Source organism: Mesoplodon mirus (assembly GCF_964341445.2).
Source record: "Mesoplodon mirus genome assembly, chromosome: 9".
Lineage (NCBI taxonomy): Eukaryota > Metazoa > Chordata > Mammalia > Artiodactyla > Ziphiidae > Mesoplodon > Mesoplodon mirus.
The window spans coordinates 64,301,255-64,328,324 of NC_138985.1; the positions used below are offsets into that span (position 1 = coordinate 64,301,255).

Sequence of the window (27,070 nt, forward strand, 5' to 3'; positions counted from 1 at the left end):
TTATGACCGAGATACTACATTTTAGTGGAGAAAGAATGGACTGTTCAATAAATGGTCCTGGGATAAAGTGTCACCTGCTTGCCATTGCACATCTTAGCATTAAAAATCAAATGGCAACACCCCTTTGCTTTTTCTCAGAGACTTTCTGTGACTCTCTAACAGTGTTACTGCAAAAATTATGTACATTTATAGGGAGATGGTTCCTACGTAAATCTGTATCTTAGGTGCAAAAAATACAAACACATGTCAAAGACACCTTTGTGAAGAGGCCAGTTAGTTGAGGCCTTATAAGGCATACTAAGTTATTTGGACTTTATCCTGAGGACATTGGGAAACTTTGGCTTGGGATTGCAGCGGTGGGTGGGTGGTGGTGGTTATTAAATAGGGAGAGGTCAGATTGTGGAGCCAGATGGTTTTGTACCAAGGCAAGAAGTTGTGACGGCAGTACAGATAGTGGGAAATGTGAGGATTTTCAAGTTCTAAGCAGCAAAATCAATAGGGCTTAGTGAGTGGTTACATGTGACAGCTGCAGAAGAGAAATGTGGGAAGTTGATAAGGACAGGATTTCTGACAGACAATTGATGGCATCCACTCTAGGAGAACTGTTTTGGACATGTTAATGTTAAGATAACTGGCCATATTAAGTTTGCAGTACCTTAGAAGCATCTGGTAGAGTTTTCAAGCGTGCTATATTTTTTATATGAGTATATAAAATTTAATGCATAAATTTATATAAAGTTTAATAAATACGTAAAATTATGAAATGGCAACAAGTAAAAATTAAGACATTGCATTTTTACTACCCAATCCACTACTGTACTACCATAGTGCATATTCCTCCATACTTTTTCTAGGCATAAATGTACATACATGTTTTTTCCTTTACTGATTGTGATCATTTTGCACAAGCTATTTTGTAACTTACCCTTTTTTTCAGTTGTTGATTTCCACTTTTTTATTTCAGTGGACCTCTGTCTCATGTAGTACACATTCTATATTCACACATCACACATCTCCATTTCCCCAAAAATATTCTTTATAGCTGCTTTGTGCATATGAGTTTTCAACCTAGGTCCATGTGTGGCATCTGGGTGGACCATCCCTTTTTCCCTTGATTATGATGTTGACCCATGGAAGAGACCAGGCCATTTTCCTGCAGAATCCACTCCCTGGATTTATCTGGTTGCTTTCCTGCTGTGTTGTTTAGTTATCCCTTCTATTTCTTATAAACAGAAGTTTTACCTAAAAGATGATTCAAATTAATTATTTGGAACTAGAATGCATCTTAAGTAAGGTGATACAACATAAATTAATCTACATCAGACAACGTATAATACCTGGTTGGTCCATCACTCTTGATACTGAGATTAGTCCTTGATTAAGAGCAATGACAGCCTGATCCTACCCTTGAAAGCCTTTCCACTAGGAAGTAATCTAGTATGTTATTATTCTAGCATTATACAAATGCTGTTTCCTTTTAACCATTTACCTACTGACAAACATAAATTAATAATCCTTGCCTGAATCAATATTTTCATTAGAGGTTGCAAAATGACATTTTTCAAATTCTCTCATTCTATATTTATTAGCTGGTGTTCTTATATAAAGTAGAGCTTTTCCTCATCAACTGAGCTGTTTAGTTAACCTGTAATGCATTTCCTACTGAAAAGTTAGGGAAATGCTAGATTCTTTTCTTTACCAACTTTCAAAGTAAAGAATTGTTTAAAATAGCAATCTCAAATGGTAACAAAGGAGGTTTCTTCAGTCCTGTTTTTTAAATAGCATTGTGGACTTAACGGAGTTTTCATTAATTCAGTATGTTTCAATCCTCTACAATCCTTAGTTTTGTTTTGTTTTGTTCTGATTTGTCAAATTATCATGACTTTGGCCAGTTGTAGGCAAATTTTTAGTATATGAATCTGAAGCTCATGAGAGTTCTGGACCAAGGGAGTTCTCAGTGTATAAGCAGTGGTTCAAGTCACAGGAGTAGATAATATTGCCTAAGAAGAGTATATATGGTAAAAACTAAGCAGCCCAGATTAGTGATTTGAGTAACTTCCAGCATTTATAGGAATAATACTTATATATGGATTTGTGAATATTTTTCTTCAGTCTCTTATACTATTTTCATGAAATGACCAAAAATTACCAATTAAACCTGTATACTGATTGCTTCTGTTCTGAACCTGTTGACATTTTCCCCCTTTTATTTTGATCTTTTTTTTTGTTTGAATTTGCACTCCCACCATTCAAAAAAAATTTTTTAATTTAGGTTTAAGCTGAGTATACACAATTACAGTATAAATGAAAAATAAAAATAAATATAACCCTCCAAATTATAAGAAATTCCTAGAAAGCTAGATCAAAGTCATCCATGAAGATAGCACATATACAGTAAATGTAGGAGGTAAAAGTGTATTATATTCAGAACCATTACTGGCTCTTTTTCCCCCCCAAAAATGTAAATTTTATACCTTTATTAGTAATATGAAATTTCCTATCACTGATATAAGATACTAATTTTTATTCACTGGATATCTTTTTAAGATATCCAGACATTTTGTACATGTGAAAAATATGTGGTGTTGCTAACAACAGGCTTAGGATAAAATTTACAGTCCTTGCCATTTGAATTTGTATGATAACTAACAAATAGGAATTGATAAATATTGAGTGATGGTGATGACAGTGGTGGCAATGAAATTCATTGCCTCTATTGCAGCACACTTGGACATCTAGGTTCAGTTTCCATTAAACATAAGGCTTTAAAAAAAAGTCACAAAACTCTTATCAGTCTCTTCAGATCTTTTAAAACAAGGAATACAGGGCTTCCCTGGTGGTGCAGTGGTTGAGAGTCCACCTGCCAATGCAGGGGACACGGGTTCGTGCCCCGGTCCGGGAGGATCCCACATGCCGCGGAGCGGCTGGGCCTGTGAGCCATGGCCGCTGAGCCTGCGCATCCGGAGCCTGTGCTCCGCAACAGGAGAGGCCACAACAGTGAGAGGCCCGCGTACTGCAAAAAAAAAACAAAAAAACAAACAAACAAAAAAAACAAGGAATACAATATTGTTTGATAATAAGTAAAATGATACATGCTTATGTGTCGTAAAAAGATTCTGTGCTTGATTTAACTCATATTTGGGAATTTAATAATTGTGCCTTGGAAATTTTTAGTACTCTACTGGGATAATGAACTAAGTTATATTTTAATAACTTATTCCATCTGTAATTAATAACCACAGGCTGTTTTGAATCCTTCTAGTCACTCTTGGAGGCCCATGATATTGTGGCATCAAAGTGTTATGAGTCACCTCCATCAAGCCCAGAAATGAATAATTCTTCTATCAATAATCAGTTAATACCAGTAGATGCCATTCGTATTCTTGGTATTCACAAAAGAGCTGGGGAACCACTGGTGAGTTGATAAGTCAGTGCCCTCTTAAATCTGAAATCTGACATACTTGTGGCTGAGTCACTACTCTCTATCTCATTTTTTTTCTCTTTCATAATTTGTGTCATTATGAAAACTTTATTCATGTTTGTTTTATCAGTCTTTTTTGGCCTGTGTATAAAGTACACAGCTGATGCTCCCTCAACTTGATTTAGCATGCAAAATTCAACCAAAATTAAAAGTTAAACTGAAATAGAGGTGAGAAGAAGTTTGCCGATGAGTAGCAAAAATTTCAAAAGATAACTATTTTTTTCCAATACCCTTTGAAGAAATAAACTCAGGTTGCTTACTATAGTATCAAAACACAGAAGAAGGTTGTTATGAAAAATTGAAGTTACTATACTGTACTCCAATAAAAATTAATTAACAAAAATTGAAGACGTTGGTAGGACTCTATAAGTAATGAAGTTTACAATTTCCTGCTAACATGCTCACCTCTGGGCTCTGACTATAAGAACAGTGAAGTGGAAAAATGAGAAAAGCCGGGAACAAGGCCATCAGAATGCACAAATACGTTTTCTTGCTCCTTCAAGCTTCCTTTTATCCTGTGGAATGCAACCTAATATATGTTTCATTTTCAGAGTTACCCTTACCATGGAAGTCCTTTTTTAAGGGATGGTATATGTCAGCGGTCCCCAACCTTTTTGGCACCAGGGACCGGTTTTGTGGAAGACAGTGTTTCCATGGGGTTGGGGGGGATGGTTCAGGTGGTAATGGGAGTGATGGGGAGCAGCAGATGAAACTTTGCTCCCTCACCCGCCACTCACCTCCTGCTGAGCGGCCCGGTTCCTAACAGGCCATGGACCCCTAGTATATGTTGTCACAGTTGCACATGGTTTAATGAGATTAAAGTATTGAGTCAGGAGAGAACATGGGAAAAGTAGGAATGATTCACTTACCTACTTTTGGAATTATTTTATTATACATACATGTTCATGACTATTTAAGATTTCTTCTTAACAACCTAAAATCAATAATTCCATTCCTTATTTCCTTTAGGGTGTAACATTTAGGGTTGAAAATAATGATCTGGTAATTGCCCGAATCCTTCATGGAGGGATGATAGATCGACAGGGTCTGCTTCATGTGGGAGATATCATTAAAGAAGTCAATGGCCATGAGGTTGGAAACAATCCAAAGGAATTACAAGAATTACTGAAAAATATTAGTGGAAGTGTCACCCTGAAAATTTTACCAAGCTATAGAGATACCATTATTCCTCAACAGGTTAGTAATAAAGTTCTTGCTAATATTAAGAATGCTTTTATTTCTTTAATCACACTGTTGGGTAGAGCCACCAGTTGCTACTTTTTTGCTAAGGAGAAGAGAAGAGAAAAAACTATCTGGTTTAATTGTTCTAAAGTGCCTTATTTCATCATGGGTGAATTTTTGGATTTTTAAACAATATCATCTTACTATTCAAAAGGAATTAGGAAAGAAATCTCTTTGTGAACACCATGAACCCTAGCATTTCAGTAACCTACAGCTAGGTATGAGAAAAACCATAAAGCCTTTTAGTCATTAATCTAGCAAATGTTTTTGACACCTGTTATGTTCCAGGCTGTGTGAGAAAATAAGCATGTAGTCCTGATCACCTCTAGCTAAGTGTTCCTGTGATGGGCTAAATAGAGAATGAGGCCAGAGAGAGAGGATGGGTCCAAAATGAAAAGAATCTTGAACACCTGATTTGTACGCATTTGATCTACATTTTGTAACTAATTTTTAGGTAAAATAGATTATTAAGCAGAGGAATGTTTTAATGACAGTGATCATCTAACCTCATTATGTTGAGTGAATTTCAAAAAGGAGAGAGATGAGATCGTGTAGTCAGGAAGCAGATTTTTGAAGGTGTGGGGTAATTTGTGAAAGGCAACTCTAATGGAAGGCTGTGACAACTGCTTTGGTTCAGATACCTGTGCCACCACTTAGTAGATTATTCTCTCTGTGCTTTGTTTTCTCATCTGTAGAGTTGGGATATTTCTTTTCTTAAAAGATTGTTGTAAGGATCAAATGAGTTAATTCACATTAAGCTCTCACAGCAGCACCTGGCACATCCTGAGTGCTCAGCAAGTAGCTGCTGCTATTGTTGTGATGCTGGCGATGAGGTGGTGGTGTTGTGACTGTAAAGAAGTGGTAAAGAAGGAAAAAGTAATAAAGTAATGGCAAAGGAACAGTTGACAATTATGGTAAGCATATTGGAACTGAGGAGAGAGAGGGTTGTTGAATCTAGATACTGAAGACATAGGAAATATCAATGTTTTAGATGCCTTTAATTATTCAGGTTTATTTCATAAATTTATTATTTCATGTGTGAATAAAATTATAGGTCTTTTACATAAGGTACTGCCAGTATATTTTATTTTAATATTGATAATATAATTTAAAAGACTAGTGTTTATATTTCCATACAATTCTTTGAAATAAGGTGCGTTGAATACCTGCTTTATATTCTTTGGAGGATAAGAATAGTCAGTCATGAATTTTAGTATGTAAATTGGATTTCTGAAAATACAGAAGCTTATAGTGAACTTTGGTTCAAATGAAGGGTAGAGACCTTGCCTTCAAGGAAAAGAATCATGAAAGAACTGGTGTTAGAAATTAGACATTTTAAATAACTAGTACCTCTCAGACTACCTTTTTTCCTCAGTTGACACCTGAGTAGATTGGAAAAGTAGAACTTAAGATTTATGTACTTATTTTTAAATTATATATTAGTTGTGATAGTTAGAAAGATTTTTTTTCCCCCTGTGGTTCACACTTCAGAATTCCTACCAGCTCACCTTGGCTATGATGGACTTTTATGGGAAAAAGTAAGTTTTGTGATATTAGTAGCTAGGGCTTTGGCCCAAATTCCTTTGTAGGTTCTGCACCTCGTGAATTGTCTGAATGATGTGAAATGCAAGGGTATTTAGCCCTATCTTAGGCATACATTTTTGTCCATCTTGTGCCTTCTCAAACTCTGCTTTTTATTTAGCCTTCAGAACTGGGAGAGGGCATTGAAATGGGGAAGGAGAGGCCTTCCATCCAAGCCTGAGGCAGTCTCAGACCTATCTTACCATAAAAAAGAAGACTCTAACATGAAGCCTTCCAACAGGAGAGAGAAAACACAGCCAAACTGGGACATTTTTAAAGTGAGAGGGGGAATGATTACTAATTATGCTGGAATACAACTGTCCTGGGCACACTGTGGTCCTCTTACGAAGAGACACTAATGGGAATCAAGGGCTTTCAGCTTTTCCAACTCTGCCCCTCTTTCACTCACTGGAAGCTCCACCATGTAGTCCTGCTGGGCCTGTCTTAACTCTTTCTCTTATTGCCGTGAGAGCAGATGGAAGCCAGGAAGTCTCCATACCAGGGTGCTGTTTTTCAAAGCATGGTCAGTGGATCATCTTTATCAGTAACATTTGAGGTGCTTACTAAAAATCCAAAATCTTTCATGAGACCTAAGAATCTATATTTTTAATTTGAAGATCAGGATGGGTTAGAAGTTGCAACTAATTCTGAAGTTCTCCAACTTACATGTATGTTGGGTTTCCAAAGGCTGTTTAAAATTCCATTTCTTTATTTAAGGCCAAATTGATGGGAGTTCTCTCTTTGAGGCCATTATGACCCAGGTGCCAAAAATGTTATGAAAAGAAATTACAGTTTTATTTCACTCAAGGATATACATGTAAGAATTCCCAGTAATATATTAGCAAATGAAATTTAACAATATATAAAAAAGATACTACAACATGTCCAAGTTGGATTTATCCTATGTATGCTAGGATAGTTTCGTGTTAGAAAATCCATATATGTAACCAAACACATTAACAGATTAAAGGAGAAAAATATCAGTAGAGAATTTGATAAAATTCAATACTTATTTATGATTTTTTTAAAAAAAGATGACTAAATTAGGAACAGGAAAGAATCTCCTTAATCTTATTTTTTTTAATTAAAAAACCTAAAACATTCTCAATAGTTGACTGTTAGAAGCATTTCTCTTTAAAATCAGGAACTGGAGTCTAAGCTGGTCTGCCTGAGACTACTTGAGTGCCAACCCCAGGCCCCTGTGAAGCCCACTTTCCACCCTAAGATGAGAAAAACCCACCATAAACCAAGAGAACTTGCCAAACTTCAGGCATAATTGTGAGGACAAAAAGGAACCACCCTCAGATGATATATAGAGTAACAGATGATATTACAAATATCTGTTACCACAGATGATAAAAAATCTTCAGTTCTCCTTAAAGAAACTAGGAATAAACAGTATCTCTGACTTTTTTTTAATTTTTTTATTTATTTTTATTTTTTTTTTGCTTTATAACAAATTTAATCAGTTATACATATACATATGTTCCCATATCCCCTCCCTTTTGCGTCTCCCTCCCACCCTCCCTATCCCACCCCTCCAGGCGGTCACAAAGCAGGGAGCTGATCTCCCTGTGCTATGCGGCTGCTTCCCACTGGCTATCTACCTTACGTTTGGTAGTGTATATATGTCCATGCCGCTCTTTCACTTTGTCACAGCTTACCCTTCCCCCTCCCCATATCCTCAAGTCCATTCTCTAGTTATCTCTGACTTTTAAAGAGGTAAATATATTTGCAAACCAAGAAGTGATGATCCACCTTAACAGTCCTAACGCTCAGAGGTCTCTGGCAGCAAACACTTTTACCATTACCAGCCATGCTGAGACAAAGCCCTTGACCGAAAGGTCACCCCAATCTTAGACCAGCTTGGTGTCAACAAGTTTTCAAGATCCTGGCATAAGCTGGATGGAAAAGCTCCACTTGCTATTGGGGAGGAGGGTGATCTTGTTCAGAATTTTGATGAGGCTTCCAACAGTGAAGCAAAGGGAATTGACCACTTCTTTAAAAAAAAAAAAAAAAAAGTTCAAGAATTTTGACTCCTAAAAAATTTTGTTTAGGATACAGTGAAATATCGAAACCTGTAATATTTTAAATTCTGAGGCTCTTGGACACTGATGCTTTTAAAATTATTGTTTACACAGTTATTTATTTGCAGTTAATTAAGCCAAAGAAGCCAGAACATAAAGTTTTAAAACAAGGATTAATAAAGTCATTGCTTTGTTAAAAAAATTCAGAACTAGAGAAGGATGTTCATTAGCGCCACTTATGTTCAGTATTTTATGGAAAGTTCCATAAGTGCATGAAGAAAAAAATAAATTAATTATGGAAGCAAAAGACTTGGAAATGAGAAAATAAAATACTGTTTTCAAATAGTAAGATTTTTAATTTGAAACCCCCCAAACTATAAATTATTAGAAATCATTTAGCAAGATACTTGAAAATAAGATTAATATACAAAAGTCAGTTGCATTTCTATATGCCATAACTAAACATCTAGAAATTAACTAGGACATTTATAATAGAGTCAGAGAATGTCACATTTATGTTTAGGAATAAATCTGACAAAAATATTCAAGACCTCCATGCACAAAAAATTAGTAAGATCTAAGTAAACGGATATATCGTGTTCATGGACAGGAAGACAATATTATGAAGATATCAGTTTTCCTTAAATTGACTTGTAGATTCAGTTCAATTCCAGTGAAAATTTCAGTAAGTTTTTTCATGGTATTTGATAAGATGCATAGCCAAGACACTTTTGAGGCAGGAAAGCAGGAAGAAGGGGCTTATTATTAATGTGTAGGAATTAAGATTGGTGGTATTATTGGCTTAGGACTAGACAGAATGAACAATGGAAGAGAGAGTTCAGAAAGAGACCTACACACATACATTTCTTTGATATCTGACAGAGATGATATGTCTTTCAGTGAGAAAGACTATTCAATGAATGAAATTGATTATTCACGGGATAATATATGAAACTCTACATACACAAATCAAGTAAAAGGGGATAACATGATCAGTAAACATATGAAGAGATATTAAAAGTCACAATGTGAGATACCATTTTATAACATTCAGTTGGCAAAAAATGTAGCTGTGAATATAGAGTACTTCTTCTACATTGCTGGTGGCAGTGCAAATTGGTGTAACCACGTTGGGAGGAAAAAGGTTTAGCATTATTAGGGTTGAATGTTTACATATACTAAGACACATAATTTCTTAGAGCAATATGTACAGCTAGAAACATGTTAACAAGCATGTCAGTTCCCCAAAAGAGTACATGCACAGAGCATGATACTATCTATTTTAAGTTTTAAATAACCATATATATATACTTTTACAGATTACATATAGGTTTAATAAAACTATACAAAAAGGAAAGCAAGGAGTTTGTGGACACAAGATTCAGGATGAGGGTTACCTTCATTGTTGGGAAGCGAGGGTGGTGGGATGGAATGGAATGTGGGCAGGAGGACCATGTAGGTTTCTAGCCTCTGCTTTGAGTGGCAAGCTCATGGCTTTTATTATATTTTTAAAACTAACAAAATAAAAAAATAAAAGCAGGCCTTGCATGAACTAATGACTCAAATGTAATGTAAATTAAGAATTATTAGTAGTATGATTTCAGAGCAGCCAGGTTAATAAATTTTTTTAATGTATTTTTTTTAACAGAAGCTTAAATTTGTGGCCCATATATGGTTATTTACCATACATAAGTGTGAACTGCCCCTGAAAGCTTTTTAAACCAAATATATAATCTAGTTTCCTTGCTGATCTCAAAATATGTTGTTTGTGTGTGTGCATTTGAATAGGCTGAGTTCATACATTGAAAATCTTTAGAAAAAGAACATTCTCCCTTAATTATCTGTTACTATTGTAGAGAACTTCTTAGCAACTCTGATCACTGCATTCACTACCTTGTCACTTACTCTGATGTGTAAACTCAGGTGGACCTGAAACTATGGTTTGAGACTGAGAGTGTGTACGCAGCACTTGTACCATGTTCAGCCAGCACATTCCCAAACGAATTACCAGCCTCCTTCTGATTTACGACAAAGGTCATGATTGGAGATGTTTCTCCAGCCTTTCATCCATTTGATGATTTTTCTGCTGCTGCTAATTACTATCCTTTGCATAGGCGCAGCACACTCCCGTGCAATATTTTATTTTGTCAGTACTTTGACTAGTTTTAGCTTTCCTTTTTAAAGGTACCTTTGAGGTAAAGTTTGTATAAATAGCATATACTTAAAGCCTACAGTTAATAAATGTGGACATATCTATTATGTACCCATGAAACCCTCAACACAGTCGCGACAGTGACAGTATGTATCACCCCCAGAAGTTTTCTTGGGTCCGCTGTAATCCTCCCCGCCTGCTCCTTACCCACAGCCCAACCTTCATGCCAGGCAAGTACTGCTCTGGTTTCTGTCACTATAAGTTAGCTTACATTTTCTATATTTTTATATAAATGGATTCGTACAAGATGAATCCTTTGATTTTGCTTTTTTTAAAAATCTGACTTCTTTCACTCAGCATAATTATTTGGGGATTTATGCATGTTTTTATGTGTATCAGTAGATTCCTTTTTATTAACAAGTAGTATTCTGTTGCATCGCTGTACCACAGTTTGATTATCCACTAACTGGCTAATGAACATTTTTGTTGTTTCCAGTTTGGGGCTATTATAAATAAAGATGCTATGGACATTTACATGTAAGTCCCTCAGGTAAATTACCTAAGAGTTGAAGTACCGAGTCATTTGGTAGGTATATGTTGAACTTGTAAATGGCCATACTGTTTTCAAAAGTGGTTGTACTGGGCTTCCCTGGTGGCACAGTGGTTGAGAGTCTGCCTGCCGATGCAGGGTACACGGGTTCATGCCCTGGTCCGGGAGGATCCCACATGCCGCAGAGCGGCTGGGCCCATTAGCCATGGCCGCTGAGCCTGCGCGTCTGGAGCCTGTGCTCCACAACGGGAGAGGCCACAACAGTGAGAGGCCCATGTACCGCCAAAAAAAAAAAAAGTGGTTGTACTAATTGCATTCCCACCAGGACTATAGGAAAGTTGCAATTACTGTACATCTTCACCAGCATTTGGTGTGGTCAGTCTTTATAATTTTAGCCATTCTAATAAGTGTGTCATGGTGTCTCATCATGATTTTAATTTGCATTTCCGTAATGACTGCTAATATTGAGCATCTTTTCATGTGCTTATTTGCCATGCTATGAATACATTGGTGATGTCTTCAAATCTTTCATCCATTTTTTATTGAGTTGGTTTTTTCCTTATTATTTAGCTTTGAGAGTTCTTTATGTCTTGATACAAGTACTTTATCGAAATTATGATTTACAAAGATTTTCTCCAAGTGAGAAGGGGCTTGTCTTCATTCTCTTAACATTGTAATACAAAGAGCAGACATTCTTAATTTTGATGAACTCTAATTTGTCCATTTTTTTTTATGGATCATGCTTTTGTTCTGTGTGAAAAAATCTTTGTACAACACATGGTTATAAAGATTTTTTCCTATGTTTTCTTCTAAAAGTTTTATAATTGTATACTCCACATCGGGCTCTGTGATCCATTTACACTGCGTTTTTATGTAGGGTATAAGATATGGATCAAAGCATTGGTTTGGGGTTTTTGTTTTTGCATGTAGGTATCCAATTTTTCCAGTTTCTTTTCAGTTGTTAAAAAGAGTCTTTCATTAGATTTGGACATTTTTTGATTGTTATTACTTGGAATATTTTTTTCTGTTCCTCTGTTACTCCTGTCCTTTGGTGACACCAGTCATACATGTTAGGCTCCTTGAAGTTGTCCCATAGCTCACTGATACTCCTTTCATTTATTCAGTCTTGTTTTCTCCCACTTTTTCATGTCGGACAGTTTCTATTGCTTTGTCTTCAAATTTATTATTATTTTTTCTAAAATGTCTAATCTGTTTATCATACCCAGTGTACTTTTCATCTCAGATATTTTTGTTTTCATCTCTAGAAATTTGAATGGAACCTTTTTATATCTGCCGTGTTTCTACCTAACATGCCGAATCCTTCCTCCAGCTTCTTGAACATATGACTACAATATGTAAAGTTAAAAATAACTATTTTATTGTCCTTGCCTACTAAATCAGTCCCATTTGTCATTTCCAGGTCACTCTTAATTGGTTCATTTTTTTCCATATTTTAGGTTGTATTTTCCTGCTTATTTGCATGTCTGGTTATTTTTGATTGGCTTCCAGATATGAATTTTACCTTGCTGAGTGCTGGATATTTTTGTATTCTTAGAAATATTCTCAGGTTTTGTTCTAGGATAGTTACATTATGTGGGAGCAGTTAGATCCTTTCAGATTGTGCTTTTTAAGCTTTGTTAGGTGCAACCAGAGTAGGATTAAGTCTAGGGCAAAACCCTTCCGAACACTGAATGCTCCATGAATTATGAAGTTTTTCCACTCACACTGGTGATAACAGAAACTATTTCTGACCCTTCATGACCTCCTGATATTGTTCCCCATAATGCTGATTCTTTACCTGATCATACTCATGACATGCACTGATCAGTATTCAGCTGAATGCTGGAGGGAGTCCTCTAGTTCTTGAGCCCTTTCTCTGTGTAACCCTTTCCTCACTGTCACTCTGTTCTGTGCACTGTAACCCCCTTGATCTCCCTGTCTCTCAGCTCATCTCCTTAATTTGGAGACCACCAGGCTCTACCTAGAGTCCCCCTTCCTGGGTTACAACCTGGAAACTTTCTGTGCAGTTAATTGGGGCAATTGTGTAGTTCATCTTGTTTATTTCCAGTTTTTAGGGATCACTGTCTTTGTTGTCTGATGTCTTGACAAACATTTCATATGTTTTGTCCAGTATTTTAGTTGTTTCAGTTTAGAGGGTGAGTCCTTGTTACTTCTCTTAGTCAGAAGTGGGAGTCATTTTATCTCTACTTTCATTACCATAAGAATTTAATTTTTGAATAGGTGAATCATTCCCATGGTTCTAGAAGTCAAGAAATAGGAATATGTATTCAGCTGAAATCTCCCTCCTAATCTACTACCAGTCTAGTCCTCACTCCCTATTGTTAAACAGTGAAGATTGCTTCCAATCTTTTGTGATTAGGACATATTCAATTGTTAATAGTCTTCTACATAAGTCATTTTGCACATATCTGAGTAACACTGCTGTTGAACACATTCCCAGAGGTGGATTACTAGGTCAGAAGTTTTTTGCATTTATAATTTTGATAGCTTTGCTGAATTGTCCTCCCAAGGGATTAAACCAGTTCTTCCACCAACCTGTTAGGACTATGGGCCAATAGGCATTTTCCTATCTACAGAATGTTATCAAATATTTGGATTCCTGCTAATGTGACAGGAAGGAAATGTTATTATAATATAGTTTTAATTTGTATTTCTACTCTGAGTGAGGTTAACATCTCCTCCTGTATTTAAAAGCCATTTGTACTTTCTTTTTTCTCTTCCTTCTACTTTAGATTGTTGGTCACTCAGTTCTGTTAGAGATAAGAATATGAGATTGAAATATATTAGCCGGTTGTATTTAGTAACTTCTTAATAACCAATGAACAGTTAACATCCATAGCCTATTAATGAAACACTTTAAAATGTACTTAATAAAATACAGTTATACTAAATCTAGTCAAAACTCTGTGATTTAAAGGTCATTACAAAATGTTTAGATCAAAGGTCGGGTTCATTGATTTTTCAGACAAATTTTCAAAGTTCAGAGTAAAACTAGTTTAATCTGAGTTTTTGAGCTTGAGAGTAATGTTCCAAAACTAATTTGGTTAATGAAAAAATAAAATTGCTTCTTCCAGAAGTCTTTTACATTGGAGAGATGTGGTTTGTTTGACAAATAATATTTCCAGAACAATTTGATGAGAGTAGGGAAATGAATATTTGAAACTTGGACTAACTCAGAAAGTCTGAGCCTTTTGTTACAAAATATATTCTGTCCCACAGATAAGAATAATAAACACATTCATGGTTAGATGACAGGATCCTCTTACTATTAATCCAGTGCAGCTTTCTTGAGAAGTAAGGAGTATCCAAGTATTTTTACAACTTTGCATATCCATCCTTCTTCTCTGCCTCATCTCAAACGCCTCTAACTTTTGCTTGTATCATTTTCAGGTGTTATAGCCTATGGACAATTAATTAGGGAAGTAGTTGCTTTACCAAATGAGTGAAGTAAAAATGGGCCAGTAGTTTGTTTGTATTTTGTTAATTTATTATCAGTTTAAAGTCTGGCTTTATTTATGCAATGAAAAATGTATTTTTAGAGTTGCATCAATATGGAGAGGCATCCATCACACGTCCGTCAGGTATGATGTCATTCCAGGACATTCTCTGGTACTCTGTTTTTCTGTCTTATCAGCCAGCTAAATTTACCTTAATTACACTTAATCATTTTGGGTTTTTTCCATTGCCAAAACATTGAGCTGCATGCCATTGTCAAGTTAGCCAATTGTCACATTTTAGCGATCTTAATACTGTTTGTATGCCTGCCTTTGAGATACTTCTAAAATTGTATATCAGGAAAAAAATTATTGGCTTACTGATTTTTTAAGCATTAATATTTAGCCTTTCAAAAGTTATTGAAAATATTCTGAATGCTTTGTATCAAAATCATCTAGTTGTAAGTAACTAAAATTTTGTCATGTTCCCAAATTTAGTTATTTTTAAATTATTTTAATGTGCATCTATCACATTACATTTTAGTACACTAATAATGTAATATATCTGCTTGTGTTATTTGAATATCTTGTTTGGTTATATTTATAGAAGTATGATAAATAGAAAAATAACATTGTTATTTTGACTAATTATGTGCTTTCCTGCTTGCTAGTTTACCTGCTGATTAATACTAAGTCAGTTCCTTAGCAGATAAAATTTGAATTTCTATAAATATGCCTGAAAAAAGTCTGTATTAAGAAAGTAATTGCTCTGAACTTGCCATCAAATACTGAAAATGCTTAACTTAATTAGAATTCAAATTAAAATTAATAAACTAAATATTTTGGATATTGGAGATCATAACTAATAGTGGTAACTGACATACTTTTATTAATAAAACAGATTTGAAGGAAATTTGTGTGGTTAAATGAATTTAAATTGGAAAATAATTTCAAGGCTTTTTCAGTATTTGTCTTACAATTAATTTAATGCTGATCATTTACATCAAAGCAAGATGATTCCAGAAAAGTATTTTCCACACTAATTTTGGCTAGTGTGAATCTGTGTGATTAAAAATATATGTTATTACCAGGGATGAAAGTGGGTAGTATTTTGTTTTTTGTTTTTTAAGTTTAATAAATATATTTCAGGTCTGATTTCAATATGAACTTTTAGTATGTAATTTTTGCTTCAGGAAACTTTTAAGAAGTCAATCCTATTATATCTGAAATACATGCCTTAAATCAGCTGCATATATTAATTCAGAATGTTAATTAGAAAGTAGCATTTACTTGCATAAAAATTACGCAGTGTTGGTTGGAAAATCACATGAAAAGATTGGGAGAAAGAGTAAGGATGGTGGAAGAAAACAATTGTCAAACTCCGTTGATTTACAATTAGAAGTTAAAAATAGAAACAAAAACTTAATGTAGTACTAACATTTATTTCTTATTTTCTTCTCTGATACCAAATTATTAATGTTCTAATAATTTTATACTTATTTAAGGAAAACAAGTTCCTTAGTTGAAGTGCTTAATACATTGTCAGTTACAATTAAATCACAGTGCTTTGAAAAAGATTTCAGAAATCCCGTGACAAATGATACATCTCTAGTATTTTTAATTGTGCTGTGTTTTAGGTATTTGTGAAATGTCATTTTGATTATAATCCATACAATGATAACCTGATACCCTGCAAAGAAGCAGGATTGAAGTTTTCAAAAGGAGAAATTCTTCAGATTGTAAACAGAGAAGACCCAAACTGGTGGCAGGTTAGTATGCTTCTCAAAATTTCTTCAACTGCCTTTTTATTTTTAATCTTAGATCTGGCCAATATCTGAATATTCAGGAAGAAGGTATTAGCATTTGTTCCAATGATTTTTCCTGCATGAACAGCTCCTGCTTCATGGCTGCTAATTTTGTGGACAGAAGACCAAATTGAGAGGGAATTTGTGAGTAGCTGTTAATAAATGCAGAATTAACTAGCCTGTGGTGCTCTTCCTTTGGTTTAGAGACTAGACCAGTCAGTTCTTCCACATGTGATTACAGTAAAATATAGTATTGGGTAGGAACAACTCACTTGGGGGTCATCCCTTTTTAGTGTTTGTTCCTCTTAACTAGGAGTCTTTTACTGTAGGTAGAGTAATCTTCCTCTTGTCTCCTCTATGTATACATTCACGACAAATAAAACGTAATTTCTTAAGGTCTTAAATCCATTTGCCCACGTCTTCTCAGTAATTGAGAAATGAAGGCTTGCTTTATCATCCGTGTTGTTTGGTCTTGGATTGAAATCTGTGTGTATGGAAAGGGATGTGTGTTATCACTGTCTTTCCCCCCTCCATTTTCCAGAAGATGTGCGTGATGGTCTTCCTTTTCCTTTCCACTAATACAGTTTTCAGAAAACTCTAGCATAAGTAATAAGTCCGGTTTTGTAATTGTTCACATCGACTAGCAACCACAGTATTCAGAACTGGAGAAACAAAGTCTAAAATCTCTTAAACTGTAAAAGCAAAAGAGAGTCTCACTAAGGAACAAAGTGTGAAAGAAAAGGACCTGGTACCTAGCACTAAGTTCTGAATTAAATGGAGATATTAGTAACTCACATTAGCTCTAGTAAGTTATATTGACTTCTAAGGGGGAATGAATTATAAGAATAAGAACAGTCTTGCTAATATGTCCTTAAATTTAAATTAAGACATTATGATGTATAAGGGCACAGTGTGGTGAGAGAACTAAGAAATGAGTAATTTAAATGGAATCCATGATTTCAAGAGGTTTCCACTGAATTTCTTAGAACTCATCTAAAAAAATCTGCTTTCTGTGGCAGTGTCCTTTTTAAAACTTTCCCAGTTTTCTCTTTTTTCCCTTCTCTGTGAATGCCATCTCTTAGTTTTCTCTTCTAACCCTGTCACCATTATCTATCTCAATCTCTTCCTGCATGTTTGTCATCTATTACTCTAATTGTATTTTTCAGGATTTTAATTGCTAAAAATGATACTGGATTTTTCTGTGCTAGCTGTAAGGATAAAGTCACTAATGTTGTGGGATAAGCTGTTAGTAGCCAGTTCTCCAGCCACTATTTTGAAATAGCACTTCTTTGGGTTTCATTTTAAGTTAGTTTGTTGACAGTAGGTGAGGTTTTACCTATTTTAAACTTACTCCCCCTCAGGATATTCAGATTCCTGGTAGCATGAACTAAACTCTCCACTCTGTTCTCCCAGTGCTGTCTCTCTTTTTTTTTTTCCCCATTGATTTGGCCTCAGGAAATACCAACGTAGTAGGATTATTGGATAACAAACACCTAACTAGGTGCCAACACATAACAGCATGTATTCCTTTATTCTCACTAGTTTAGTATTATAAATAAAAAGTTTTAGTAATTTAAAGAGCCTGTATACCTTTGTATTTTGGTCTAAAAATTCACTACTAAATAGCACCCTGGTTAGGTACCCATTGATTCCTTGGTACTAAAGTGTTTCAATATCCTGACAATGCCATGGATTTAAATATCAAGGTCAGTTTCTTAAGATCAAATGTGATTTTTTTTAACTGACTATTGCTTGTCCTACTTATTAGAATGTGGTCTCAAATTTTGATCACTAAGATATACAATTCATTAATTTGATTCTAGGCTAGCCATGTAAAAGAGGGAGGAAGCGCTGGTCTCATTCCAAGCCAGTTCCTGGAAGAGAAGAGAAAGGCATTTGTTAGAAGAGACTGGGACAATTCAGGTGATGAACCCGATACAATAAGTAACAAGTTGTCCTTTGTGGCCACCTTTCTTTGCCTCTTTCATCTGAATTAGCTGATGAATTTATTTAAAATATATCTAGAATTAATCCCTCTCATCTGCTTTAGTGTACTGCTCTCAAAAGTAAACTTTTTGTTCCCTTTTTGCCACCTGCTGGTATTGTATCAGAATTCAGTGGCTCAACTCACCCCTGCCTGCTTCTGCTTTGTAGGATGCAACACTGGGAAGATAATTCTCCCACCCCTATAGAACACCACAGGGCAATGTATATAGTCTGACATACTGTTTAAGTTATATTTGCCTTGTCATCCTTCAGGACCTTTTTGTGGAACCATAAGTAGCAAAAAAAAGAAAAAGATGATGTATCTCACAACCAGAAATGCAGGTATGTTTTAAATATATTTTTGAGAAATCCAAGTGAAGTATGAAATAGCTTTATATCATTACTCAGTGTGGCATACACTCTAAATGTATAATTTTAAATGAATTCACATTAGTACCCAGCTGCAAGGGACTGCCATGTGAACACTTGGTACAGTAATATACAGGCATTATTTAAATCCTGATATATATACTTGCACTATCACTAGTGTGCTTTATTTTATACTCATAGTTTATAATAAAATGAATTGGTTAGGATTTATGCTTGTATTAATGAAGAAACAATGTGACAATTGAAACTATTGGTTCAAGAACTTTGATATAAACTTGTGTCATTTCTACAGAACAGAATGCCTTTATAAAGATAATAAAAGAGTTATGATTAAGGGCAACCATATTCTGCCATAACATTGTCCATAATACTTTTGGAAAAATAATACTGGACCAAACAAATCTTAGCCTGATGTAGTAGGATTCTTTCTTAAATCTTTTAGACTTAAAGAAAGATAAATATGACACCTACCACAGTTATTCCTTTCAGTTATAAAGGCTGATAGGAGTGAAATGCAGCTCTTACAAGGCTCTGGAGGCTTCAAAAGAATTGATAATTTTAAAGTGCTTTCTTGACTTCAGAGCTACCTCTATATTGGTAATAAACTAAATAGCACATTAGAAAGGAAATAATCTAATAATGTACTATAATAATAACATTATAATGGGAAATTAGACTCTCCCTTAATCTATTGTGGAGAAATTGTGCAAAGAAAGTGTTGCTGTTAAGATAATAACCTAAGGAAGAAGTGTTATTACTATAGATTGAGAGTTATAGCCATAATAATAGGTAATATAATATTTCAAATCCTCTGGCTTTATTGTTCATTAAATATATATTCTTAAAGCTTTCTTGCAAAATGGAAAATTTCTAATTTTCCCATTGATCATAATTTTGGAGTGTGTTTCTACTGAAAATAGTTAAGACCCAATATTTTATTTTATACATAAATTTAGAATCTTAATATTTAAATGTTAGTATGTTGTCTATATGCATTTTATTAATCAAACTAATATTTGCAGAGTTCACCACACAGTATTTATTCATTTATATCATTGGAAGGGGATACTCATTCTATGAAACTTATTTAAGCAGCCACTCTAAGTGTACTGCTATCCTCCATATTTGATACTCACTTTTTAGTGGAATAGATTACATAAACTAATTTGCAATTTGATTATATTAAGTAATTATTTCTACTGATGAATTGATAAGAAACAGGTTTTAAGGGATAGATTATCTGATAAGGATAAATTAAGGGTATTTTTCTAGTTTTGTTAGACAATTTTTTAAGGCAAATGAATAGAAGCAGGTGTTTAAATCAGGGTACAAAATAATTTATTGTACTTTACCAAATTTATTTTTAAAAATCTGTACTAAGTCAGTACAATTCAAGTGATACTTAACTATCAAGACAACTAAGCCATTACTGAACAGAATAGCAGAGGTTTTTCATCCATATAAAAGATAACTGAGGGACTTCCCTTGTGGCACAGTGGTTAAGAATCCGCCTGCCAAGGCAGGGGACATGGGTTCGAGCCTTGGTCCAGGAAGGTCCCACATGCTGCGGAGCAACTAAGCCCGTGTGCCACAACTACTGAGCCTGTGCTCTAGAGCCCGCGAGTCACAACTACTGAGCCCACGTGCCACAACTACTGAAACCCACACACCTAGAGACTGTGCTCCACAACAGAAGAAAACACTACAGTGAGAAGCCCGTGCACCACAACAAAGAGTAGTCCCCGCTCGCCTCAACTAGAGAAAGCCTGCATGCAGCAACGAAGACCAAATGCAGCCAAAACTTAATTAATTAATTAATTTAAAAATAATAATAAAAATAAAAGATAACTGAATGTGATGTTTTCCCATTTCCTTACTTTTAGAATTTGATCGTCATGAAATCCAGATATATGAGGAGGTAGCCAAAATGCCTCCCTTCCAGAGAAAGACATTAGTATTGATAGGAGCTCAAGGTGTGGGACGAAGAAGCTTGAAAAACAGGTTCATAGTGTTGAATCCCACTAGATTTGGAACCACAGTGCCATGTAAGTTTTCCGTTTCCTTTACTATTTAATTGGAAAGAAGGAGTGGGGGTGGAGCGGATTATTATTATTTTATTCCCAAGTAATTTCTAATTATGCCAATGAAAATGAACAAGCAGATGATATTGAAAAACTTGGCGACTCTACAGCTGTCTTGAAATAGCATTGTGGGCCCTGTCAGCTGGCTGCCTGGTGGCAATTGCTTCTCCAAACTCTTCAATCCAGAAGTGTTCATTAAATGCAAGTATTAAGAGTTGTGGCAAACTCAGCATTAACTTTGCATTTTCTTGTACAGTTGATGTGTATCTGAAAAGTTGTAGTTTCACCCATTTTCATCCAGCGGGGGAAAACTTCTGGATCCTCTGACACTCGTGATCTGGCTTGTAGCTTTCAGTCCTGTAAGGTCCTAAACCTGATTTTTGATAGCACAGCAAGAGAGATTCCTCTTCCAGAGCAGGCAGCATTAATGAAGGTCACATTTATTTATATACAAAATACAATAATACGGATGGGAAAAATAACCATTAAATGAACCAGACACTCATTTTATGATCTTTGTGTTCTTTCTCTATTTTCATATTTACAAGGAAAGTTAAATCATGTCAGAAGCATGCTTGATGAGAATGGAGTTAGAGCAAGGAGTTAAATACAAAGGTATATTAGTCCTTATAATAAGGCAGTGATAGCATTCATTTTGGAGATATATGAGCCTTTACTTGTGGGAACTTACATGCGCTCTCCCCTGAACACAAGCCAATATTGCCTTTATAAGTCCCCTTTCTGTGCTTCCATTGCTGACCAAGCCCCCTTTAGATTAACACAGAATTTCTGTAGGTATTTTAATGCCTTTAAGCTTTCCATGTCAAATCTTAGCCTAACATCACTCCATCTCTTTTGGATGAGTTTTAGAGTTTCTCTGCTTTCATCCAGTATGCTTTGACATTTAGTTCTCAGTGAGTAATCTTATTGCTAACATTTTTAGGGGTGTATTGGGGCAATAACGCTGTCATTGTCCTCATGTGCTGTTTGTAATCCCTTCAGGGTAAGACTTGGAGTTCCATTGTAGGCACTGTAAATCACTAAATCAGACAAATCATAGTTAAGTAGTTAAAATAAAAATCTCACTGTGATCAAAGTATTTTAAGTATTTTAATTAAAGTTTTTCATTTTTATCAAATTAATACATGTAGCATATTTTAATCAAGTAGTTCTTAAAAATATGTAATGAAAAATAACTCCATTTTCCTCTACCCCACCTCTGGCCTACTTACCAGAAACAGTCACTTTTCAATCTTCCTGCTATTTATTTTGTTAGTCTTCCATATTTCTTAATAATGTCTTCATTCTGCTATTTCTTGTTCTGTCCAGTGTAGGCCTTACCTCCTGACTTCCTGAGTATCCTCCCAGCATAAAGATAGCTCTAGTTTCAGTTAATTCAGTTTCACTTTCTTGAACAGCCTCTTCCTCTCCCCCAACCCAGCAATTTCTAGAGTTCATTTTTTTCTTCCCCTCTTTATCTTATGTGTTCATGCGTATAGTTTTGTATTAAACCAAAGAACCTCTTATTTAGTAAGTCATGCTTTTTTCTTGGAGACCTCTGTCCCACAACCCTCAGTCTTCCTCCTTCAATGAGGGTACACATTCTCCACTCTGGCTGCCCCACGTTCACATAGGGATGTTTCCCTTTGTTGCTGTCCTGGGTTGAAGCTATTGTTCCTGGGTCCCATTCTTTTTCTTTCTTGGTTTATTGCCTTGTTTTGCTACAGCACATGCCTTGTAACTTGACAAAAAATGCTGTATGGGATGTAATTTCTGCATCTTTGTATTTGAAGTTGTATATTTTTTTGTCTTCTATTTGATTGATTATCTGAGAATAGAAAGTCTAGATTGTAAAACCCAAAAGATGTTACTCTTTAACCCAGTTTTGTTAAGAAGTCTAATGTCATTCTAATTTTTGTCCTCTCATACATGACCTGATTTTTCCTTCAGTCTTTTTATTTTGTTGGTTTTCATTATTTTATAATTTAATAATGATGTGCCTTTGTGCGCATCTATTTTTGTTTATTGTGCTGATGATTAGTGAGCTCTTCAGACTAGAGATGCATGTCATTCAGTTCTGGGGAATTACTATTTCTTGGATGATTTCTCCCTGTTTTCTCTATTCACTTTTTCTAGAATTTCTATTAGCTGGATATTGAACATCCTGGATTCATCTCCTCAGTCTCTTACTTCTTGAAATCATGTTGTCCAACCCTTTATCTTTTTATTCTACTCTTTAAAAGATTACCTTGAGTTCTTTATCTTCTATCTCATCAATGTTTTATCATAAGTAGTCATATTTTTCATCTTAGGATTATTTTCTGTTTCCTGTTTTTTCCTACAGCATCATCTGTTTGTGGGAGCTATCTCTTCTGTATCTCTAAGAATATTAAGTAGTGAGTGTAATTTTTTTTTTCTATAGGATGATAAAAAGGTTCTGGAGATGAATAATGGTGATGGTTGCACAACAGTGTTATTGTACTTAATGCCACTGAATTGTGCACTTAATAATGGTTAAAATGATAAATTTTATGTTATGTATATTTTATCATGATTAAAAAACACTAAAAAAATTAATTGTGTTAGCTTTTTAATATTCCAGCATATAAGTACACCATGCTTTACTGTTATCACCCATTTATATGGTTTGGGTAGCTTTTTTGTTATAAATAAAGAGATGATAAAATGTGTATACATAAATCTCAGATGTAAAATTATTAGACCAAAGGATGTATAGAGAGATTTATAAATTAGAAGTATTAAATACATTTATTTCAACTTCTTGATTTCTTCATGCCAAATTAATTTCCAGAAGAGGTACTATTTTACCTTTCAAGACTTATTTTTAGTAAAGATTCGAGTCTGAATTTTTATATAGAAAGATTTATGTATATCCATACATTGTCAAGTATCACTTCTTCATATAATGTAGGTGTGTTTTACTTTTCTTTAAATCATTCATATTTATATAGTGTTTAGTTTGTTTTAAGCCTCAGAAGCAACACACACAAAAAAAATACTGATGAAGTGTGACAAGTTTGCCTAACTTTTGATACACAGTCTTGTGCTACACATTGTCTGGTGGGCTGGTTGGGGAAGTCTCATAGGGAAGGAAGTAAATGCTGGTGTTGGATTAAATTGACTTAGTTTTCTCTTTATATTGTGAAATGGTCCTAAAATAAAATATAAAAAATTATTAACCCAGGTGGACAAGCTACCTTATGAATCATGTTTTCCCTTTAATATATCTTGGGATAGTTAACAAATAGAATGCTACTTTGTTGATTATTTCCTGACTATTTGAAGAGCTACTAAAGATTAGAATTTTGCCTATCAATCACAAAACTTAAATTCTAAGCAATCGCATTACTTAGTTGCTTAGCATATAAGCCTAAGGAATCAGCTGTAGTCAATCCACCCTGTTCTAATTTCTCTGTTCTAGAAATGGAAAGGGGCTTAATTATGTGCCAATGTAGATTTCTTTTTTGGGTCTTCACTAGAGAATGGTATTGTCGTTAAAATTCACTTGTAAACTAAAAACATTTCACCAAGAATTTAAGATTCCCTCCACATGTTGGAGGTAGTGGGGGGGGGCAGTGTGTGTGCCTGTACATATTTATTTCAAGCAGCACGTTCCTGTATATGGTTTCACTGTAGTGCCTCCCCAAAAGTCGTACTCTTCTAAAATTATCTTTACAGATATTAAGCCAAGTCCTAGTATGTATGTATTTGGGGAGTTTAAAATTGCCTTAGGAGTTTTATCATACCACCTTTGGTGAATAATCCCAGAAACCTTAGAGATCACACATTTTTTAATATGAAAAGCCATCATAGCATCTTGAAGCTCTTTAAGTGACTTTATAAATCTCTCCACAATGGTCTGGAATGAGCCAGAAAACAGCAGGGGAAAAAGGGAATCCTCTTGTACATAATAATCTTATTTATGAATTAGACCCTTATTATTGAGCTTGAACTTAAAGATTTTTTCTTATAAAAGTTTTCTTGATGTGTTGTGCTTATTTCAAATAGTCAAAATTCTGTCAGTTTTTCATCTGATTACTTTGTAACTTTAATTGCATGTGGTAATGATTTTGTCAGATATTCTGCATGTATAAGTACTTGATTAATAGAAGTAGAATACTGTTTTATATCTAATCTAGGCAAACTCAGATTAAGGCTAAACTTGAAAATAACACACACACATACACAAATTACTTTTCTTCCTAGGGAGTGCTAGCAAGTTGGCAGAGAATACCTAACTCTGCAGCTCTGCAACAGTTTGAAAAGTGATAATCGTCCACTCCTAGCACGGCCAAGTTGCAAAGGAGTTGTATGTCTCTAAAATACCTGACAAAAGGATGTTTTAAGTTTTTGACTTGGTCTCTTCTCTCTCATTCTCAGAATACTTCAGGTCAGAGTAGAGAAAGTTACTAGACCATAATAACATCCAGGTGGCTAGGTCCACGGAGGTGCAACACAAAACAATTAGCATTTGGGAATGTTAATTAGAAGGAAGCTAGAAGAAAAGTTTGGTGCTGGGGCAAGATAAAGGATAGATAATTTATGGGTAAAACTACACTTCAGAAAATTGATAATACCAACTAAGAATAGAATTTTGCTCATCTGTTGGACACTTAATTAGGAAATGTTCAAAGAAGTGTGAAGAAAGGCTGTAGTTGATATTCCTTAAGGAGAAGGGGAGTGCTGGTCAGCTGGAAAAGATGTTCACTTGCAATATACCTCACACTTATTAGCTCTCACCATAGTTAAGAATTTAACTTCAGGGCTCTGCTTCTAGGTAAATAAATATATTTTGAGTTTCAAACTGACTTTATAAAGCACATTTTTGGGATATAAATTGTATATTGGAGACTACCTATTAAAACATTCCTAATCAGGGGTCAGCAAACATTTTTATTCAAGGGCCATGTATAGTAAATATTTTAGGCTTTGCAGGCCATCTAGTCTGTGTCACAACTATTCCGCCATTGTAAAACGAATGAAACCATAGGCGATAAAATGAATGAACATGGCTGTGGTCCATAAAACTTTATTTACGAAAATAGGAAGCAGGCCAGATTTGGTCATAGGCCATAGTTTGCCAACCCCTGCACTAAATGGAAAAGACTTAGGCTACCCTGTGCCTTTTAGTTTGTTTTTTAATAGCCTGCACTGTCTCTGTACAAATTCTCAACGCTATTTTATTTAGTTACTTCACGGAAACCAAGGGAAGATGAAAAAGATGGCCAGGCATATAAATTTGTGTCACGATCTGAGATGGAAGCAGATATTAAAGCTGGAAAATATTTGGAACATGGGGAATATGAAGGAAATCTCTATGGAACCAAGATTGACTCTATTCTTGAAGTTGTCCAAACTGGACGAACTTGCATTTTGGATGTCAACCCACAAGTAAGCTGCATGATTCCAAAGCTATTTTTTAAGTTTTATTTCCTGTGGAGTTTTTGTTTCTTCTTCAGATTATGAGGGTGGCTCTTTCCCTCTATTACCTGTGATGATAGAGAACCTTATTATGCATCAACAACTAGTTAAGTAAATCTCTGATCTATTAGCCAACAGAGGCATGGATAGCTATAGAAGCTTGATAGAAGTTTAGTATTTATTTATGTGCTTAAGTAATATATAAATGCATGTGTTAGGAAATGTTAAATTTAAAATTTGAACAAGGCTGAAACATAAGGAATAAAAATTAAAGTCACACCCCTTCCACCCAGCACACACCCACCCACTCACCATTCATTTCATTCTCATTCCATGTCTCCCTTATTGACCCCTTCTCACCATTCTACACTCAACCCAATGGGTTTTCTATTTTTGTTATTGTTTCTCTTATACATAAATGGAAAAATTCTATACTGATTCTTTAACCTTTTTTCATTAAACAGTATTTCTTGAAGATCTTTTCACGTTAGGTACTGTAGAGCGTTTTTTGTTCTTTGTAATTGCTGCATGGTATTTCATAGTGCAGATATATATTTATTTATATAACCACTCCAATTAATGGACACTGAAATTATTTCTGCTTTGTCAATATTAACAGAATTCTACAATTAACATGGAAAGCATTTACATCATTCTGGATGATTTGGGGATCATTAAGTTTAACACTTTCCTTGGTTCAAGGGTACCAAAAAGTAGTGAGATTGAGGTCAGAACAAAATTTAATGGATCACTATTTTAGGAAAGTACTGTATGGAATCAAAGGGATAGAAGGGAGTGGGGGCGGATAGCAAGTATTAAATTATGTCCTTTATCTTGAGGAAGAGGGCAGATGGACTTTGATTATTTAGTATAAACTA

The 27,070-nt window shown here is 34.9% G+C and overlaps 1 protein-coding gene across 12 annotated transcripts in view; it reads left to right on the forward strand.

Moving 5' to 3' along the window:
* The window catches only part of PALS2 (protein associated with LIN7 2, MAGUK p55 family member), a 108,219-nt gene that overhangs the window by 74,067 nt on the left and 7,082 nt on the right, over positions 1–27,070 (forward strand). For 10 of the 12 annotated variants that reach the window (XM_082632330.1, XM_082632337.1, XM_082632339.1 and 7 more), the window contains 8 exons: positions 3,263–3,415; positions 4,451–4,678; positions 14,594–14,635; positions 16,126–16,257; positions 18,117–18,216; positions 18,553–18,621; positions 20,553–20,714; positions 25,960–26,162. In XM_082632330.1, coding sequence (XP_082488456.1) covers positions 3,263–3,415; positions 4,451–4,678; positions 14,594–14,635; positions 16,126–16,257; positions 18,117–18,216; positions 18,553–18,621; positions 20,553–20,714; positions 25,960–26,162 — 1,089 coding nt within the window. The remainder of the gene's footprint in view (positions 1–3,262; positions 3,416–4,450; positions 4,679–14,593; positions 14,636–16,125; positions 16,258–18,116; positions 18,217–18,552; positions 18,622–20,552; positions 20,715–25,959; positions 26,163–27,070) is intronic. The other 2 variants (XM_082632332.1, XM_082632338.1) reach the window with 1 other exon arrangement.